General features: G+C 40.5%; 1 protein-coding gene across 2 annotated transcripts; it reads left to right on the top strand.

The window, feature by feature from the left end:
- The first annotated feature begins 4424 nt into the window (after positions 1 to 4424).
- On the top strand, positions 4425 to 15470 carry MRPS14 (mitochondrial ribosomal protein S14). 2 transcript variants are annotated; one of them, XM_063627405.1, is made up of 3 exons: positions 4425 to 4518; positions 9306 to 9464; positions 13028 to 15470. In XM_063627405.1, the coding sequence occupies exons 1-3, from the start codon at positions 4474 to 4476 to the stop codon at positions 13208 to 13210; spliced, it is 387 nt and encodes a 128-aa protein (XP_063483475.1). In that variant the 5' UTR covers positions 4425 to 4473; the 3' UTR covers positions 13211 to 15470. The 2 variants fall into 2 exon arrangements, with proteins under 2 accessions (XP_063483475.1, XP_063483476.1); XM_063627406.1 differs by lacking the exon at positions 4425 to 4518 and adding an exon at positions 7112 to 7201.
- The last annotated feature ends 542 nt before the right edge of the window (positions 15471 to 16012 follow it).

Genomic DNA, 16012 nt, shown 5'->3' with positions numbered 1-16012 from the left:
TATTTAATATGAATATATCAGATATGTAAATATTTAATATAAATACATAATAAATATATAAGAATATATATAGATTAAAATAGATATATATTTATCTATTTCAGTATTTCCTTGGAAAAATTCCTCAAAGTGGCACAACTGGGTAAATACATATCCTTATTAAATATAGATAAGGATATACATTTAATATATATTTATGATAATAATATATACATATATTTATATAGATATATTAATAGATTATATATAATAAATATATTTAATATATAATATATTTATTTAGAGTAACATATTATATACTATATATTTATAAAATGTTTAATATACATTAATATATAAACACATATTTCTATATTACAGTATATATTATGTATTCATAAATATATATTTATATATTTATAAGAAATATATTTATAAATACATAATATATATTTATATTTAACTATATATAACCTAAATATATTCATATATTTATTATAAATATATAGGAGTATTATATATATTGAAGTATTGACTAAAATGGCATGAAATCCATACATTAATCAATTGATACATTTTATAAGTAAGAATACTGTGACAACAGTCAGGCCTTTATCCTGAGCCATCGCTCCTCCAGAGGACAACATGGAGAGAGGATTAAGGGCATCTGCCTTAATATAGACCGAGGCGGGCGGATCACGAGGTCAGGAGATCAAGACCGTTCTGGCTAACATGGTGAAACCCCGTCTCTACTAAAAACTACAAAAAAATTAGCCGGGCATGGTGGTGGGTGCCTGTAGTCCCAGTTACTCAGGAGGCTGAGGAAGGAGAATGGCGTGAACCTGGGAGGGGGAGCTTTCAGTAAGCCGAGATTGCACCACTGCATTCCAGCCTGGGCAACAGAGCCAGACTCCGTCTCAAAAAAAAAAAAAAAAGCATCTGTAACGTTCTTAGCTCAGCTGGCTTGGCAAGTTACCTAACCTCTCTATGCCTCAATTTCATTATCTATACAATAATTCTTATAATTTAATTAGGCCCAGAATAAATACAGCAACATAACCATCTCTCACAATCAAATTTAAAAACAATTAACTCTCAAATTTTATTTTATCCACCCAAAAAGTATTTTTAAGCCTCCAAAGGAAAGAATATAAGGAAAAGGCAAAGGTAATATAACCGTCCTTGATAGATAGCTCCACTTGTGTCTAAATCTATAATCCCCAGTGGAATTACAAGTATCAGAAGGGCTTGGATTTTTTTTCAGTCTCCGACCTGACACATACTTACACATTCATATATAACAGGCATTTAGTAAATATTTTCTGAATGATTAAATGAATTATGATGGTTCTCCTGATTCTAATATTCCAGGACAGTAAAGACAATAGCCTTTCTCTTCACATTCTCTTAAGTGGCCAGAGAGAATTAGAGACTCCTTGGGAGAATTCAAGGTAAACCGAGACTTCTTTAGGCCCTGCCAAGTGGCCCACACACTAAGGGGGGGAGTGCACACTGGGGGGTCTGGGGGGAAATCTTAGGCTGTTTTAAAAAACCAATACAATTAATTAAAGAAGACCCTGGAGTCTTGTCTCAGTATTTCAGAGTTTCCTGCCTCACTCACACCATTAGGTTGCTTTAATCTCTTCTTAAAGTGAAAAACAGCCTAACAAGATCCTAATGCTGTTTAAGATATTTGTACACACATGTTCATAGCATTATTCACAACAGCTAAAAGGTGTAAGCAAAGCAAGTGTTAATAACAGATAAATAGAGAAACAAAATGTAGTGTAGCCAAACTATGGAATATTACTGAGCCATAAAAAAGAATGAAGTGCTGAGACATGCTGCAGCATGGATAAACCCTGAGGATGTTATAAGTGAAAGAAGCCAGTCACAAAGACAAAACACTGCATGATTCCAGTTATATGAGCTACGTAGAGTAGTTGAATTCATACGGACAAAAAGTAGAATGGTGGTTGCCAGGAGCTGAAGGGAAGGGGGAATGGGGACTTATTGTTTAATGGTACAGTATTTTAGTTTTGGAAGATACAAAGTTCTGGAGATGGGCAATGATGACAGTTGCACAGCAGTGTGAAGGTACTTAATGCCCCTGAACTGTACACTTAAAATGGTGAAGATAGGAAAATTTATGTTATGTATATTGTATCACAATTTTTAGAAAAAAGTTACTAATGCTGTTTAAAGATGCTTTCAGAAGTTGCCAGATAGCTGAATATGTGGAGGTTTCTGGAAGATGGCCCCACCAGGAAAGGGCATGGATGCTCCAAGCCCCATCCCCCGTACCTTGTCCTACACATCTCTTCCACTCACTGTTCATCTGTATCCTTTTCAGTATCTTTTTTTTTTGTCTTGCTGTGTTGCCAAGGCTAGAGTGCAGGGATGCAATCTTGGCTCACTGCAACCTCTGCCTCCTGGGTTCAAGAAATTCTCCTGCCTCAGCCTCCCGAGTACGTGGGATTACAGGCACCTGCCACCGAACCCGGCTAATTTTTGTATTTTTAGTAGAGACTGGGTTTCACCCATATTGGTCAGGCTGGTCTTGAACTCCTGACCTCAAGTGATCCACCTGCCTCAGCCTCCCAAAGTGCTGGAATTACAGGTGTGAGCCACCATGCCCAGCCTCTTTTTAATATCCTTCATAAAATCAGTAAAAAGCCAGCAGGGCTGCACTAGCAGCTTCCAGGGCATGAACATCTCCAGCACCCAGAAGAGTTCTGGATCCTGGGCTACCTCTTCATCCAACAGCATTTTGCCATCTTTGAAAGGGCAAACGATCAGGTTGGCCTAACTCCCGTGGCTTAAGTCTAAGTCTTTCTGACCACTTTCCAGGAAGATCTGGCCTAAGTCCTGTGCCCACTATAGATGTATATAATTCTCCTGACTGTTCTTCCTATGGGATTGTAGAGGTGAACTCTTGCCCTGTTCCTGGTCACACCAATAAGGTAGAATTATATCATAACCTACAACAGCAACAAAAAAGATGCTTTCAGAACTAGTTTTCCAGAAAGGAAGAAAAGACCAGAGTACACAGAGCTAGCTCACCTATTTCATGACCTGCTTATAGAAGATGACCCCAACTGTGGGGAGGGAGAGAAGGGTATTACACGGGCTTGAGTTAGGAACAGATGCCTGCCTGAGGCCAGTCTAGTTTTCTGATTTTATCACAACAGGGTCTCATGTTATGTTTACCCGCCAGCTGGCCTATCAGACCCTCCCCATCCATTAGATATGGTCCGATACATTTGAACCTCTAAAGAAGAGTCTACATTCGGCTCTCCTTCCTCCCAGAAGGCTCCTGTGTAGCAATGCAGATATGTAATTAGCACATGGGCATCGCTCCACTTCATCCACCAACACATCGAAGATACGGGTACTTGCCAAGCTAATATATGCTTCTCCATACTCTTCTATCAGAACAGTAGGTGCGTGGTACTTGCCTTACATCCACACAAAGGAAAGTGGCCCCTCTAAGAGTTCATCCCAGAGGAAGGACAGCGGCTCTAAAGATGACCTGAGGGCTAGTTTCCTGTACTATAAACTGAAAACAGCAGTTTTTAAATGGCAGTGCCTCTACCAAGGACAAACAAAATGTTTACGTCCTTTTAACCTAAAATCCCAATACAGATAGTTTATATATACACACACACATATATATATATAAACCCAGACATACAAATGAACTATATCATTGCCATCGTCAACATCATCATCCCACCACCATTATAGTGGAGAAAAGGGAGAGATTTGCAGGATCTATAAGAGAGACGGCAGAGGAGGAGGAGATGGCAATAATTCCTAGGTTTCTATCCTAAACCAAGTGGAGTATATAGAAGGTGCATGTTGAGCGGAATGGAGAATGCAGTGGAAGAGAAATTGGTGGCGGCAGACTAGTAGGTAAAGGCGGAAGGAAAGGAGGAGAGGAGAGACATAGGTAGTTTAACAGGGTGTGTAAAACGGAAGTCTTGTGCCCACTGTAGATGTATATAATTCTCCTGACTGTTCTTCCTATGGGATTGTAGAGGTGGACTCTTGCCCCTCTTCCTGGTCACACCAATAAGGTAGAATTATATCATAACCTACAACAGCAACAAAAAAGATGCTTTCAGAACTAGTTTTCCAGAAAGGAAGAAAAGACCAGAGTACACAGAGCTAGCTCACCTATTTCATGACCTGCTTATAGAAGATGACCCCAAATGTGGGGAGGGAGAGAAGGGTATTACACGGGCTGCAACACACGGGGAGAATCAGGCTGCGCCGTCAGCATCAACGCGGCGCCTTCAGATTTGTCATTTGCCCAAATTCCGTGAAATATCGCGAGAGCTCAGATCCCAAAACTAACCCCGCTTTCCTGTAGGCTACATTCCCACCCGCCTTCCCGCTCCGCCCCAGGCGGCCCAAGCCCCGCCCCTCGTGTCCTGCGCTATTCGGCAGTGTCAATAAAGTTGCAGCGGTTTGTAGTTTGTAGCGGACAACATGGCGGCCTTCATGCTGGGCTCGCTGTTGCGGACGTTCAAGCAGGTCAGGCCCTTACTTTTATCCACACCGCTACCCCTCACCCCTGAATCTCATAACCCACGGGTCCCCCACAGCTCTGCCACCTGTAGTGTTCAGGGAGGACCTGTCCAGGGGTTCTCCTTCCGCCCTCTTCCCCGCTGGGGCTTGGTTCAGGGGAGGTCCGAGCTGCAGATGTCAATTTGGTTTTCGTAAGCATATAACTAACTGGTATTGAAAGATGTGAGATTGGCTCCGATTTATAAGGGAGTGAGTAGATAGGAGACGAGGTCCGAGGATTGAGCTCTCAGAGACTTGTAACGTTAAGAGATGAGAACCGTGCAAAGGAGACTGAAAGGAGCTGTCAGCTAGGCAGATGGAAAACTAGGAGAGTGGGATGGCCGGGAAGCAAAGGATGACAGAATTTCAAAGTGTAAGGAGTGGGCAATTCTGCTCAAAGTTGATAAATCAATTAAAAAGAAGTGCTGAGAATTGGTTGAAGAGTTTAGCAGTGTGAAGGTTGTTGGAACCTTAATCACAGCTGTTCTGATGGTGCTATAGGGACGAAAGCGTTCAAGAGAATATGAGGAAAGAAATTGGAGTATAGATAAGCCTTTAAAGGAGTTTTGCTGTAAAGGAGAGCAAAAAAGTGGGTCAATAACCGGGGCGGGGAGGGGGGTTGTTTTCTTTTAACATGGCAGGGAAAACAGCATGTTTGTGTATGAAAGAGAAAGATCCTATAGTAAAAATTGATAATGTAGAAGAGGGAAGAATTGCTAGAGCTGTACCTTTATGTAGGCAAGAGGCAATGGAGGCTGGTTCGAGTGCAGTGGTGTTTACAACTAATTGATCACAACCAGTTACAGATTTATTTGTTCCTTCTCCACTCCCACTTTTTCACTTGACTAGCCCTAAAAAAACCAAAAGCATTAAAAAAAAAAAAAAAAAAAGAGAGGCGATGGGGTCATGTGCATGAAGTTTGGTCTTAGGAACCTGGACAGTTAATCTGTAGCAGTGTTGTTCATAGAAATATAATGTGAACCACATGTGTAATTTAAAATTTTTCTAGTAGCCACATTTAAAAAGTAAGAAATAGATGAAATTAAGTTTAATATAATATTTTATTTAACCAGGTATATCCAAAATATTGTGGTTTTAACATAGAATCAATATAACAATGACTTATGAAATAGTTACATTCTTTTTTTTCATACTAGATTTTCAAACACTTAAAGCATATCTCAGTTTGGATGCTAAATTTCCCATCATTAAAATGGAAAATATAGTTCTACGAAAATAATACAGTTGTTTAATGTTTACAATGCTTTGGTTTTGAATTTTAAATTAATTAAAATAAAGAATTACATTCCCCAGTTGCACTAGTTATATTACAAATGTTTAATACCCCTATGTGGTTAGTGGTTACTCTGTTGGACAGAGTGGATCTCTGATAACAGGAGCAAATGTAGAACATATGATACAGATGCTAGTAAGTGAGCCACTGTGATGGTGAGCATTTATAGAAATGCTCTTTTGATTTCTAATTTTATACTTAAGGAGAAAGTGAAGTCATCAGCTGAGTGTGAGGATGTGGGAGCAAGTGTCAGAGATTTAAGGGGAGAGAGACCCTGTAAAAGAGTTGGAAATGGACAGAAGGAATGGTCCGGAGAATTGGAGTAAGTACAGAGAAGTGAGAGAGGGGCCAGAGAGTTGATGGTGTATTCAGGAGAACACTGTATTTATAGAACAATGGAATTCAGGCTGGGTGAGAGAGGAAGACAGGAAATCAAAAGCTGAGTGAAAAAAAAGTGAAAAATGGCAGGATCAATGGATTGAAAGTCCCAGAAGGATTGTTATTAGGGTGTTAGAAGGAGCAAGCTGGAAAGAAGTGATAATGAGATATACAAAGTGAGATAATAGCTTGCACTTATTAATAATAAAATACCCACGACATGGGCATGGAATTGAATAGTTAAGCAAGAGAGGAGGACAAAAGTCATTGAAGGAGAGGTGTTAAGAAATCAGAGTGATCAGGGTATAATTTCATGTATATTGAAATCACCAGGAATTAAGATAGGAACAATATTGGAGAGAGTGACAGTAAGCCAGGATCCAAAATCGTGGAAAAATGAAAGGGAGTGGCAGGGGCTTTGGTGAATGACTGCAACAGTGAGAGGTAGTGGAAGGTAGTAAGCCCAATGGCATGAGTCAAAGTCAGGAGCTTTTAGGAAGGAAGGAGAACTGGAAGCGGCAATGAAGAGCAAGGAAGACACCTATCCCACCCCTAGGCCTAGTTATGGAAGAAAAAGGAGCTACAGGAAAAGCTGTGAGGAGGGATTTAAAATTCGGCCAGAGCAAAAGGTGAAGGAGATGTCAAGAGAAGTTGAGAATTTAAAAGATTTGATGGTAGACCATGGATTGAAAGGGCCTAGTGGAAAGGTTTTAGGAGCTGAAGAGGGGTGAGAGATGGGGGCAGGATAAGATGTGTACAGAGCAGAATAGAGTGCGGCCTTAATCTATAAAGCATCATTATAAGCTGGTAAGGAAATACACCACAGTAGAAATGCAGACAAAGGACATAAAAACATTCACAGAAGAAATAATAGGCCAATAAATATTTTATTTTAAAAGTGTGTTACTTTGGGATTTCAAGACCAGCCTGACCAACATGGAGAAACCACATCTCTACTAAAAATACAAAATTAGCCAGGTATGGTGGCACATGCTTGTAATCCCAGCTACTCGGGAAGCTGAGGCAGGAGAATCGCTTGAACCTGGGGGGTGGATGTTGTGGTGAGCCACGATCGTGTTATTGCACTCCAGCCTGGGCAACAAGAGCAAAACTCCATCTCAAAAAAAAAAAAGGAAAAAAAAAAAACAGATATTGCTTGTCTAGTAAGAAAAAAAGGTATGCAAAATAGAGTGAAAGACTATTTTTAAAAACTAATAGAAGTCTTCTAGGAGAATTTGATTAGGAATACTTTGAAAAAGAATTCAAAGAAGAAATGCTTAATCTTGTTTTCTAAATCTCCTGTACCCTCAATTTCACAGGTAAAAGCAAACCCCACATTGCCCCTCAATGTGAATGGTTTCTTGCAGCCAGAATGATTTCTCCTTGGTCTTATGAATATAACTTGTCCTTTTCCATGTTTTGTTTGGACAGACTACCTTTTCTCCCCTCCCCTGTCCCCACTTTATTCAAAATTCTGTCAGCATTTCAATGTTGAATTGCTGTCAAGGTTTCAAAGCCCCTCTTTCTGTGACAAGCATTTCCAGCCATGGTTACCAAGGTATTCACTGGACTCAGTCATATGCCACATCAATATTTAAATTCTATTCCTGCTTATCTTTTTTTCAAAAGGTGATTGCAGAATTGTTATATTTCCCCAGGGAACTTTTGTTTAGTAATGTGAGCACTGAAGATGTTCAATTTATCTTTTGTTAATAGATTGAAAAAATGGTGGCTTTCTATTTATAGTATTCTTATTTTCAGTTTTATATTCTGCTATACATATATTTCTTTTATAAACATCAGTTTTCGGAAGCCATCATTTTTCTGTGAGGGGCAGTTTAATTAATATGTAATATTTCCTCTGGTTTGAGAGAGACTTAACGTTTCTTGTGATCTATACTCCTTTTGCCTGTACTGTCAGTCAGAACTATAAATTATCACCATGAAAATGTGAGACAACAAGGAATATACTGTCTTATTACTGGACAACTAGTGCTGAGAAGTATTAGGTCAGTGATAGTTTTAAAGTACCCTTTGACCTAGCAGTTTTGCTCCCAATAATTTATCCTCATCGGGCACAGTGGCTCATGGCTGTAATCTCAGCACTTTGGGAGGCTGAGACGGATGGATCACTTGAGGTCAGGAGTTCAAGACCAGCCTGGCCAACATGGTGAAACCCCGTCTCTACTAAAAAAAAAAAAAAAAAAAAAAAAAAACAGCCAGGTGTGGTGGTGGGCACCTGTAGTCTGAGCTACTCAGGAGCCTGAGACATGAGAATTGCTTGAACCCGGGAGGCATAGGTTGCAGTGAGCTGAGATTACGCCACTGCACTCCGGCCTGGGTGACAGAGCTAGATTCCATCTCAAAAAAGTAAAATAAATAAATAATAATGTATCTTCAAGATATATAGGAATACATAGGAAATGATTTCCAAGACATTATTCACTGCAGCATTGTTTATAATGATAAATAGTGAGGTCTGTCCAGCAATACATGGCAGGTTAAATTATGATGCTTCTATATAGTGGATTATGCAATATGAAGAAAATGGGGAAGCTTTTTACATTCAGATATTGAAAGATCTCTAAGGTATATTGTTAACTGAAAAGAGGGAATGAAAAATTGGGGGGGAGTATATACAGACAAAAATCTCTGAAGGATATACAAGAAACTAGAAACAGTGGATACCTGTGGGGCATGGGAGTCATTGGGCAGGTGAGGAATGAGGTGGGGGGAGACTTTTCACGTGTGTCTTTTTATACCTTTTTGATTTTTGAACCATATGACTATTGGCCTAAGTACAGGTCAAACAGAATAATAAAAATTTCTGAAAATCTGTCTTTCACCTTCCAATACATATGTTATTGCATTATATCATTATGATTTTGACTTAATATACATCCATAAAAGTTATTTATTCTGAATTAGGAAGTCTATTATCTTAAATTATTAAACGGATCTAAAACAACTCTTAAAAGAATACTAGATGATAAATAGTGGCAGAAAGAGAATTGCAGGGTTGAGGAACACTCAGAATGTGGTCCTGGCTATCCTTCACTTGTCCCTTGTCTCTGTCTTTCAGATGGTTCCTTCATCAGCTTCAGGCCAAGTTCGAACTCACTATGTAGACTGGAGAATGTGGCGCGATGTGAAGAGACGAAAAATGGCCTATGAATATGCAGATGAGAGGCTACGTATTAATTCACTCAGGAAGAATACCATTTTGCCAAAAATTCTTCAGGTTAGCTCATTAAGATGAGTCCCTTTGTACCACAAGATCATTAACTCACATCAGATCACTTTTGATACTGTTTGTTGTGACTTGGTATCAATATAATTTCTGGAGAATAAGATCCACATCAATATAAACAAATAGCCTTGAAACTGATTTTGTTGAGTTTCAAATTAAAGACTATTCACTCCTAACTAGCCTTACAACTGTTTCATTATGCCAGCCTTAGAAAGTACTGGTAAATTGGGTGGTTATTTTCACCTACGGTCTCTCCCTGACGTCATCCCAATTTTCTTTTTTTTTTTTTGAGATGGAGTCTCGCTCTGTCCCCCAGGCTGGAGTGCAATGGCTCAGTCTCGGCTCACCGCAACCTCTGCCTCCCAGGTTAAAGCAATTCTTCTGCCTCGGTCTCCTGAGTAACTGGGATTACAGGCGCATGCCACCATGCCTGGCTAATTTTTGTATTTTTAGTAGAGACAGGGTTTCACCATGTTGGCCGGGCTGGTCTCGAACTCCTGATCTTGTGATCCACCCATCTGGGCCTCCCAAAGTGCTGGGATTACAGGCACGAGCCACTGTGTCCAGCCTCATCCCAATCTTTTAACTGGCAAGGCATTGGGAGGCATTGCTGATGTTGAAGTCTGGGTGCCTAGCACATGGCCTAAACTGTTCCTTACCCAGCACCATTCTGAGCCTGTCTTCCTGAACTCCCTTGCCCACCTCTGTGTGCTGAAGTGCCTTTCCATTAAGGCTTACTTTCTTGTCACCCTGCTTGGCTTTTTGAAGCATAAAGTCCTGCACCTAAGTGGTGATGTAGCATATCTGCGTTCAAAAGGCTTATCAGGGAGATATAAATTAAATTCAAGGCCTCTCAAGTTATTGAGAACTCAGATTTTTAAAAAACTACATTTAGAGAAGTTGGCAGAATGATATACATCCTATTTATTACTATGGTTTCTTTTTAGTCTTGTCTGGATTAAGCCAGATGAGCAGAAAACTGAGGGCCTTGGACCACTGGGTTATGGCTTATACTAAAGTGGCATTAAGCTACTTTCCTACATTTAGGGAGTAATAAGAAGTGACAGGCCAGGCACAGTGGCTCACGCCTGTAATCCCAGCACTTTGGGAGGCCAAGGCAGGCAGATCACCTGAGATCAGGAGTTCAAGACCAACCTGGCCAAACCCCGTCTCTACTAAAAATACAAAACTTAGATGGGTGCAAGTGGCACACACCTGTAATCCCAGCTACTCGGGAGGCTGAGGCAGGAGAATTGCTTGAACTCGGGAGGCAGAGGTTACAGTGGACCGAGATCACGCCACTACACTCCAGCCTAGGTAACAGAGCAAGACTGTCTCAAAAAAAAAAAAAAAGGGCAGGGGGCCCCTGAGAAACCGAGCTCAAGACATTGATCATAGAGGCAGGGAAGCAGGATGGTGGTTGCTTGGAGCTAGGAGGACTACGGGGTATGGGGGGCAGGGGGAAATCAGGAGATACTGGTCAAAGGGTATATTTTCTGTTGTAAGATGAATAAATTCTGTGGAGCTAATGCACAACACCGTGACTATAGTCAATAGTACTGTATTGTGTACTTGAAATTGGTAAGAGAGTAGATCTGAAGTGTTCTTACCACACACACACAAACGGTAATTTTGTGAGGTGAAGGATGCATTCATTAACTTCATTGTGGTAATCATTTCACAATGTATATGTTTAGCAAATCATGACATTGTATGCCTTAAATATATGCAATTTTTATTTGTCAATTATACCATAATACAGCTGCAGGTGTGTTGTTTGAGTACCTTTATGAAGACACCCAGAAGACATGTCTCTGGTATGACTAGCAGCAATAACTGTGCAGAGTCTGTGCATCATGTAAACTGATCATGGTTCTCTGCTGCCTGCTAAGTAGCTTACAAGTCAAATTTATGTCCCAGTTCTAATTTCACAGCATGCACTTTTGTGTCCTGAGGCTTTTATCTTTTCTACTCTCATTTCTCTTTGCCCCAGTTTCCTCATTTGTAAACTGCCTTAAATCTTTCGGGGAACAAGAAGGGGTATGTATCAATCAATCAGTCAATAATTTCTAGCCATTCTTTAAGGTCCACCTCCATGAAACTTGGCTTCAATCTTCCTGCCCAGTCATTTCTCCTCTCTAGTTCCTTGTGTAGCATTTATTGTTTACTACTCAATGGCTCAATCATGTTGTTTTTTGTTGTTGTTGTTGTTGTTGTTGTTTTTGAGATGGGGTTTTGCTCTTGTTGCCCAGGCTGGAGTGCAGTGGCACGATCTCAGCTCACCACATCTGCCTCCTGGGTTCAAGCGATTCTCCTGCCTTAGCCTCCCAGCCAGATGGGATTACAGGCATGCACCACCACACAGCTAATTTTGTATTTTTAGTAGAGACAGGGTTTCTCTATGTTGGTCAGGCTTGTCGCGAACTCCCGACCTTAGTTGATCCGCCCGCCTCGGCGTCCCAAAGTGCTGGGATTATAGGCGTGAGCCACTGCACCTGGCCATCATGTTGTTTTATGTAATTCTGTTAGTTCATAATGGTAACACATGCATAAGCTTTTACGTTAATTTTTGGCTTTTATATACTTTCATTTAATTTGTGTTATTTTAATGTGTTATTTTGCTTGCAGCACAGGGTCCATCTACTTGTTAGCACACTTATCAGATTAAAGTGAATATTATGAACTCACACTCTTGAACACATACATAAGAAGAAATTTCTACTGACAAAACCTGAGCCCTAGCTACTGCTATAATCCCTACTTTTCTCCCCTCAACCACTTTGCCCTTACCTGATTCATCCTCTACCTTGCAAATGATTTTTTTAAAATATAAACCTCATCTGATCTCTCCCCTTTACTTCTCCAGTTGTCAGAATCTTTACCATAGACATCAGGGCTCCATCTGATACTCTCCTTCCTCCTCTAGTCTTCTCTCAAGCCACATTCCCTCCTATTTGATCATCACCCCAGAGGTTTCACTTTCGTGATTCAAAAAACAGGAGGAGGCAACAGAAATATATTCACATACTTTACAAATGAGTTAAACAAGAGTATGTAGCTGCACTATTTATATTCGCTCAAATCGTAAGATGACCCAGATGACCATCAAATGTAGGATGGATAAATGAATTATGGTACTCATGCAATGAAAATTACCTGCCAGTGGCCAGGTGCTGTGGCTCACACCTGTAATCCTAGCACTTTGGGAGGCCGAGATGGGCAGATTGCCGGAGCTCAGGAGTTTGAGACCAGCCTGGGAACGTGGCGAAACCCTGTCTCTACTAATACAAAAAATTAGCCGAGTGTGGTAGTGCACACCTGTAATCCCAGCTACTCGGGAGGCTGAGGCAAGAGAATCACTTGAACCCAGGAGGCGGAGGTTGCAGTGAGCAGAGATTGTGACATTGCACAATCTGTCACCCACAGCCTGGGTGACAGAGCGAGACTCTCTCAAAAAAAAAAAAAAAAAAGAAAAAATTACCTGCAAGTGAGAAGGAGCAAAATACATGTGCAACAACGTAATGTGATCTGTGTAATAATTTGATTTCCCTTAGGATGTGGCTGATGAAGAAATTGCTGCCCTCCCCCGGGATAGCTGTCCTGTTAGAATCAGAAATCGGTGTGTTATGACGTCCCGTCCGCGTGGTGTGAAGCGGCGCTGGAGGCTTAGTCGTATAGTCTTCCGTCACTTAGCTGACCACGGGCAACTTTCTGGGATTCAGCGAGCGATGTGGTAAATGAGCTCCAGAACCTATTGAGCTTGCAGGGAAGCCAGTTCCAGCAAGCAAAGATTTTTTGAATAGACCAAACCCTAGTCTCTACAGGGGCCCAGTACAGTTGTTTGGCCTACCTGATGCTATCTCTAAACTACTTTTAAAATGAAGAAATTTGGGTGTTTCATGTCAGTGAATTATCTTTTCTCTTGGACTTAACAAACATACTGTTCCCGTACATAGTGCAAAGAGTAGTATAATAAATATTTTCTGTGAATGTTTTTTATACCCTCCTTTTAAGTTTAATCTTTTAATAACAGAGGGGTTTTTGTATTTTTAAGAGCATTATTTCATAAAATGTTATCTTATACATAATCCAACTAATTGACATGTAGCTCATTTATGGCAGTTTGTAATCCTGGGCAAGCTTTCCTGACCTGCAGAGCTCCCCTTACTATTATTGTTAGATAAGCAGTAGATAAACAGTAGATTGGATAGCAAGGCTGCTGTTCTGGATTATCTAATGCTCCACTTCTTCTTGTGATGGCTGAACAAAAGTGTCTTCTTGTCCATCCTTAAGGGACTTTAAAACAAATTATGCCTAAGTCCTTGAAAGTCTCCATCTAAAGAGGAAAACTTTGTTGGAACAGTATATATTCCCTATTTTTGTTTATTTAATCCATAACAGAAATGAGTAAGGGTAGCACAAAGTTCTCATTCAGTAACTCAACAATGTGATCAGCCCAGTGATGAAAATATACATATTGAATGGAAGTACCTACTTAACATCAGGAAAATATTCCTGGAGAACTTAATAAATCAGGAGGTGAGGGGTGAGATTTTTTTCTGCACACAGAGGGCACAAAAGCACAAAGAAGCAAAGGCACTCTGTAGCATCAGAAAACCACAGTCACTCCAGTAGATCAGAAATACAAAGCACAAGACAAGGCCCGTATTGTGGAGGATCTCACAAATCATGTGAAGGAATTAAGACTGACATACATACCAGGTATTAGAGTTTTAAGCACAGGAATGACATTATCAGTTTGTAATACAGGTAAGTGACAGCTGTGTGGCAGATGGCCATGAGAGGAAAAGGCTACAGGCAAGACAACCAGTTAGGAGGATGTCTTAATTGTTGAGGAAGATGGGGGCCGGGCACGGTGGCTCATGCCTGTAATCCCAGCACTTTGGGAGGCTGAGGCGGGCGGATCACAAGGTCAGGAGATTGAGACCATCCTGGCTAACACTGTGAAACCCTGTCTCTACTAAAAATACAAAAAATTAGCCGGGTGCGGTGGTGGGCGCCTGTAATCCCAGCTACTCGGGAGGCTGAGGCAGGAGAATGGTGTGAACCCAGGAGGCGGAGCTTGCAGTGAGCCGAGATCACGCCACTGCACTCCAGCCTGGGCGACAGAGCGAAACTCCGTCTCAAAAAACAAAAACAAACAAACAAAAAAATTGTTGAGGAAGATGAAGGCCTGAACTAACATTGTGGTATTAGTAGAGGAGAGAGGACAGATTTTTAGTTATAGGAAAGAAAACTGGGCAAGACTGATTCTATCTAAGAGGTAAAGATGGTTCTCTGGGTTCCTGATAAGAGTGTCTAGATAGATGGTAGAGGGCAATTCTAAGAGGGCAACTCCAAGATAGAAAATTTGGAAAAAGAACAAATTTAGGGGAAACAGAAGATAAGCGAGTTCAGGTTCCAGTCATGCGGTGTTGGAGATGCCTGTGTCATCTGATGAAGACTAGTACGCAGCTGGATAGCAGGGTCCGAAACTCAGGTGGAGATGAAGTTGTGAGGGATTTATCACAATCTAGTTTGGATTCCTATTTCTTAAATATGTATGACAACTTACCAACTGGAATGTTCTAGCTAATATCTCAACTTAGAATCCATCTCACTACCAATGGGCAAACACTTGTGTTCTAAAGTTACTTGAAAGTAGTTTATACTGCCAACTTGATATATATACATGCTATAGTTTGAATATTTGTGTACTTCCAAAATTCACATTGAAATCTAATCCACAATGCGTTGGTATTATTAAGAGGTGGGGCCCTTAGGGGTGATTAGGCCAGGAGGGCTCCTCACTCATGGATGAAATCAGTGCTTAAGAGGGCTTGAGGGAGAGAGTTTGTCCCTTTTACCCTTCCGATACTGTGAGAAGGCACCGTACTGGAAGCAGAAAGCAAGCCCTTACCAAACACCAATCTGCTGGTGCCAAATCTTAGACTTCCCCAGCCTCCAGAAGTGCAAGAAATAAATATTATTTATAAATTCTTAGTCTATGGCATTTTGTTACAGCAGCAGGAATAGACTAACACACAATGTGTTGATAGGTTTAGGGTCATGTTTTACTTTTTAAATCATGTTAAATTTTAGATGGTTCTAAAGTCAAAACTCTAGAAAAACTTACATTCACAGAGTAGCTTCCATCCTCATCTCCTTCCTTCCCCTGTTAACAATTTTTATTAGCTTTGGGTTTACTCAAGTTTCTTTTTGAAACATAAGCAAATACACCTATGTGCATACATTCACATTTCTCACCCTTTCTTACACAAATGTAGTGGGTATACCATAAATGTTCTGCACTTTGCTTTTCCACTTACTGTATCCTGGAGACCATTTTACATTATATAGAAATCTTCATTGTTTTGTGACTTAAGTACTCCCTCATGTGGATGCACCATAATACATTCCTGTTAAATAGACACTTGGGTATTTCTAATCTTTTGCATATAGCATTCCAAATTTTTGTAAATGTACCTTTCAGAGCCCAGGAAGAAGTTAAAATTCTGAGTTGGAGGATAAATGAATAT

Source organism: Symphalangus syndactylus, chromosome 12 (assembly GCF_028878055.3).
Source record: "Symphalangus syndactylus isolate Jambi chromosome 12, NHGRI_mSymSyn1-v2.1_pri, whole genome shotgun sequence".
Taxonomy (NCBI): domain Eukaryota; kingdom Metazoa; phylum Chordata; class Mammalia; order Primates; family Hylobatidae; genus Symphalangus; species Symphalangus syndactylus.
Note: the sequence above shows the minus strand (reverse complement) of the source record. Positions and strands in the feature narration are given on the sequence as shown.

Bases quoted from the DNA above. Each gene is read 5' to 3' on its own strand.
- MRPS14 (XM_063627405.1), top strand. From the start codon at position 4,474: ATGGCGGCCTTCATGCTGGGCTCGCTGTTGCGGACGTTCAAGCAG. The intron at 4,519-9,305 runs GTCAGGCCCTTA...TCTGTCTTTCAG, and splicing joins TGTTGCGGACGTTCAAGCAG to ATGGTTCCTTCATCAGCTTC. The intron at 9,465-13,027 runs GTTAGCTCATTA...GATTTCCCTTAG, and splicing joins TTTTGCCAAAAATTCTTCAG to GATGTGGCTGATGAAGAAAT.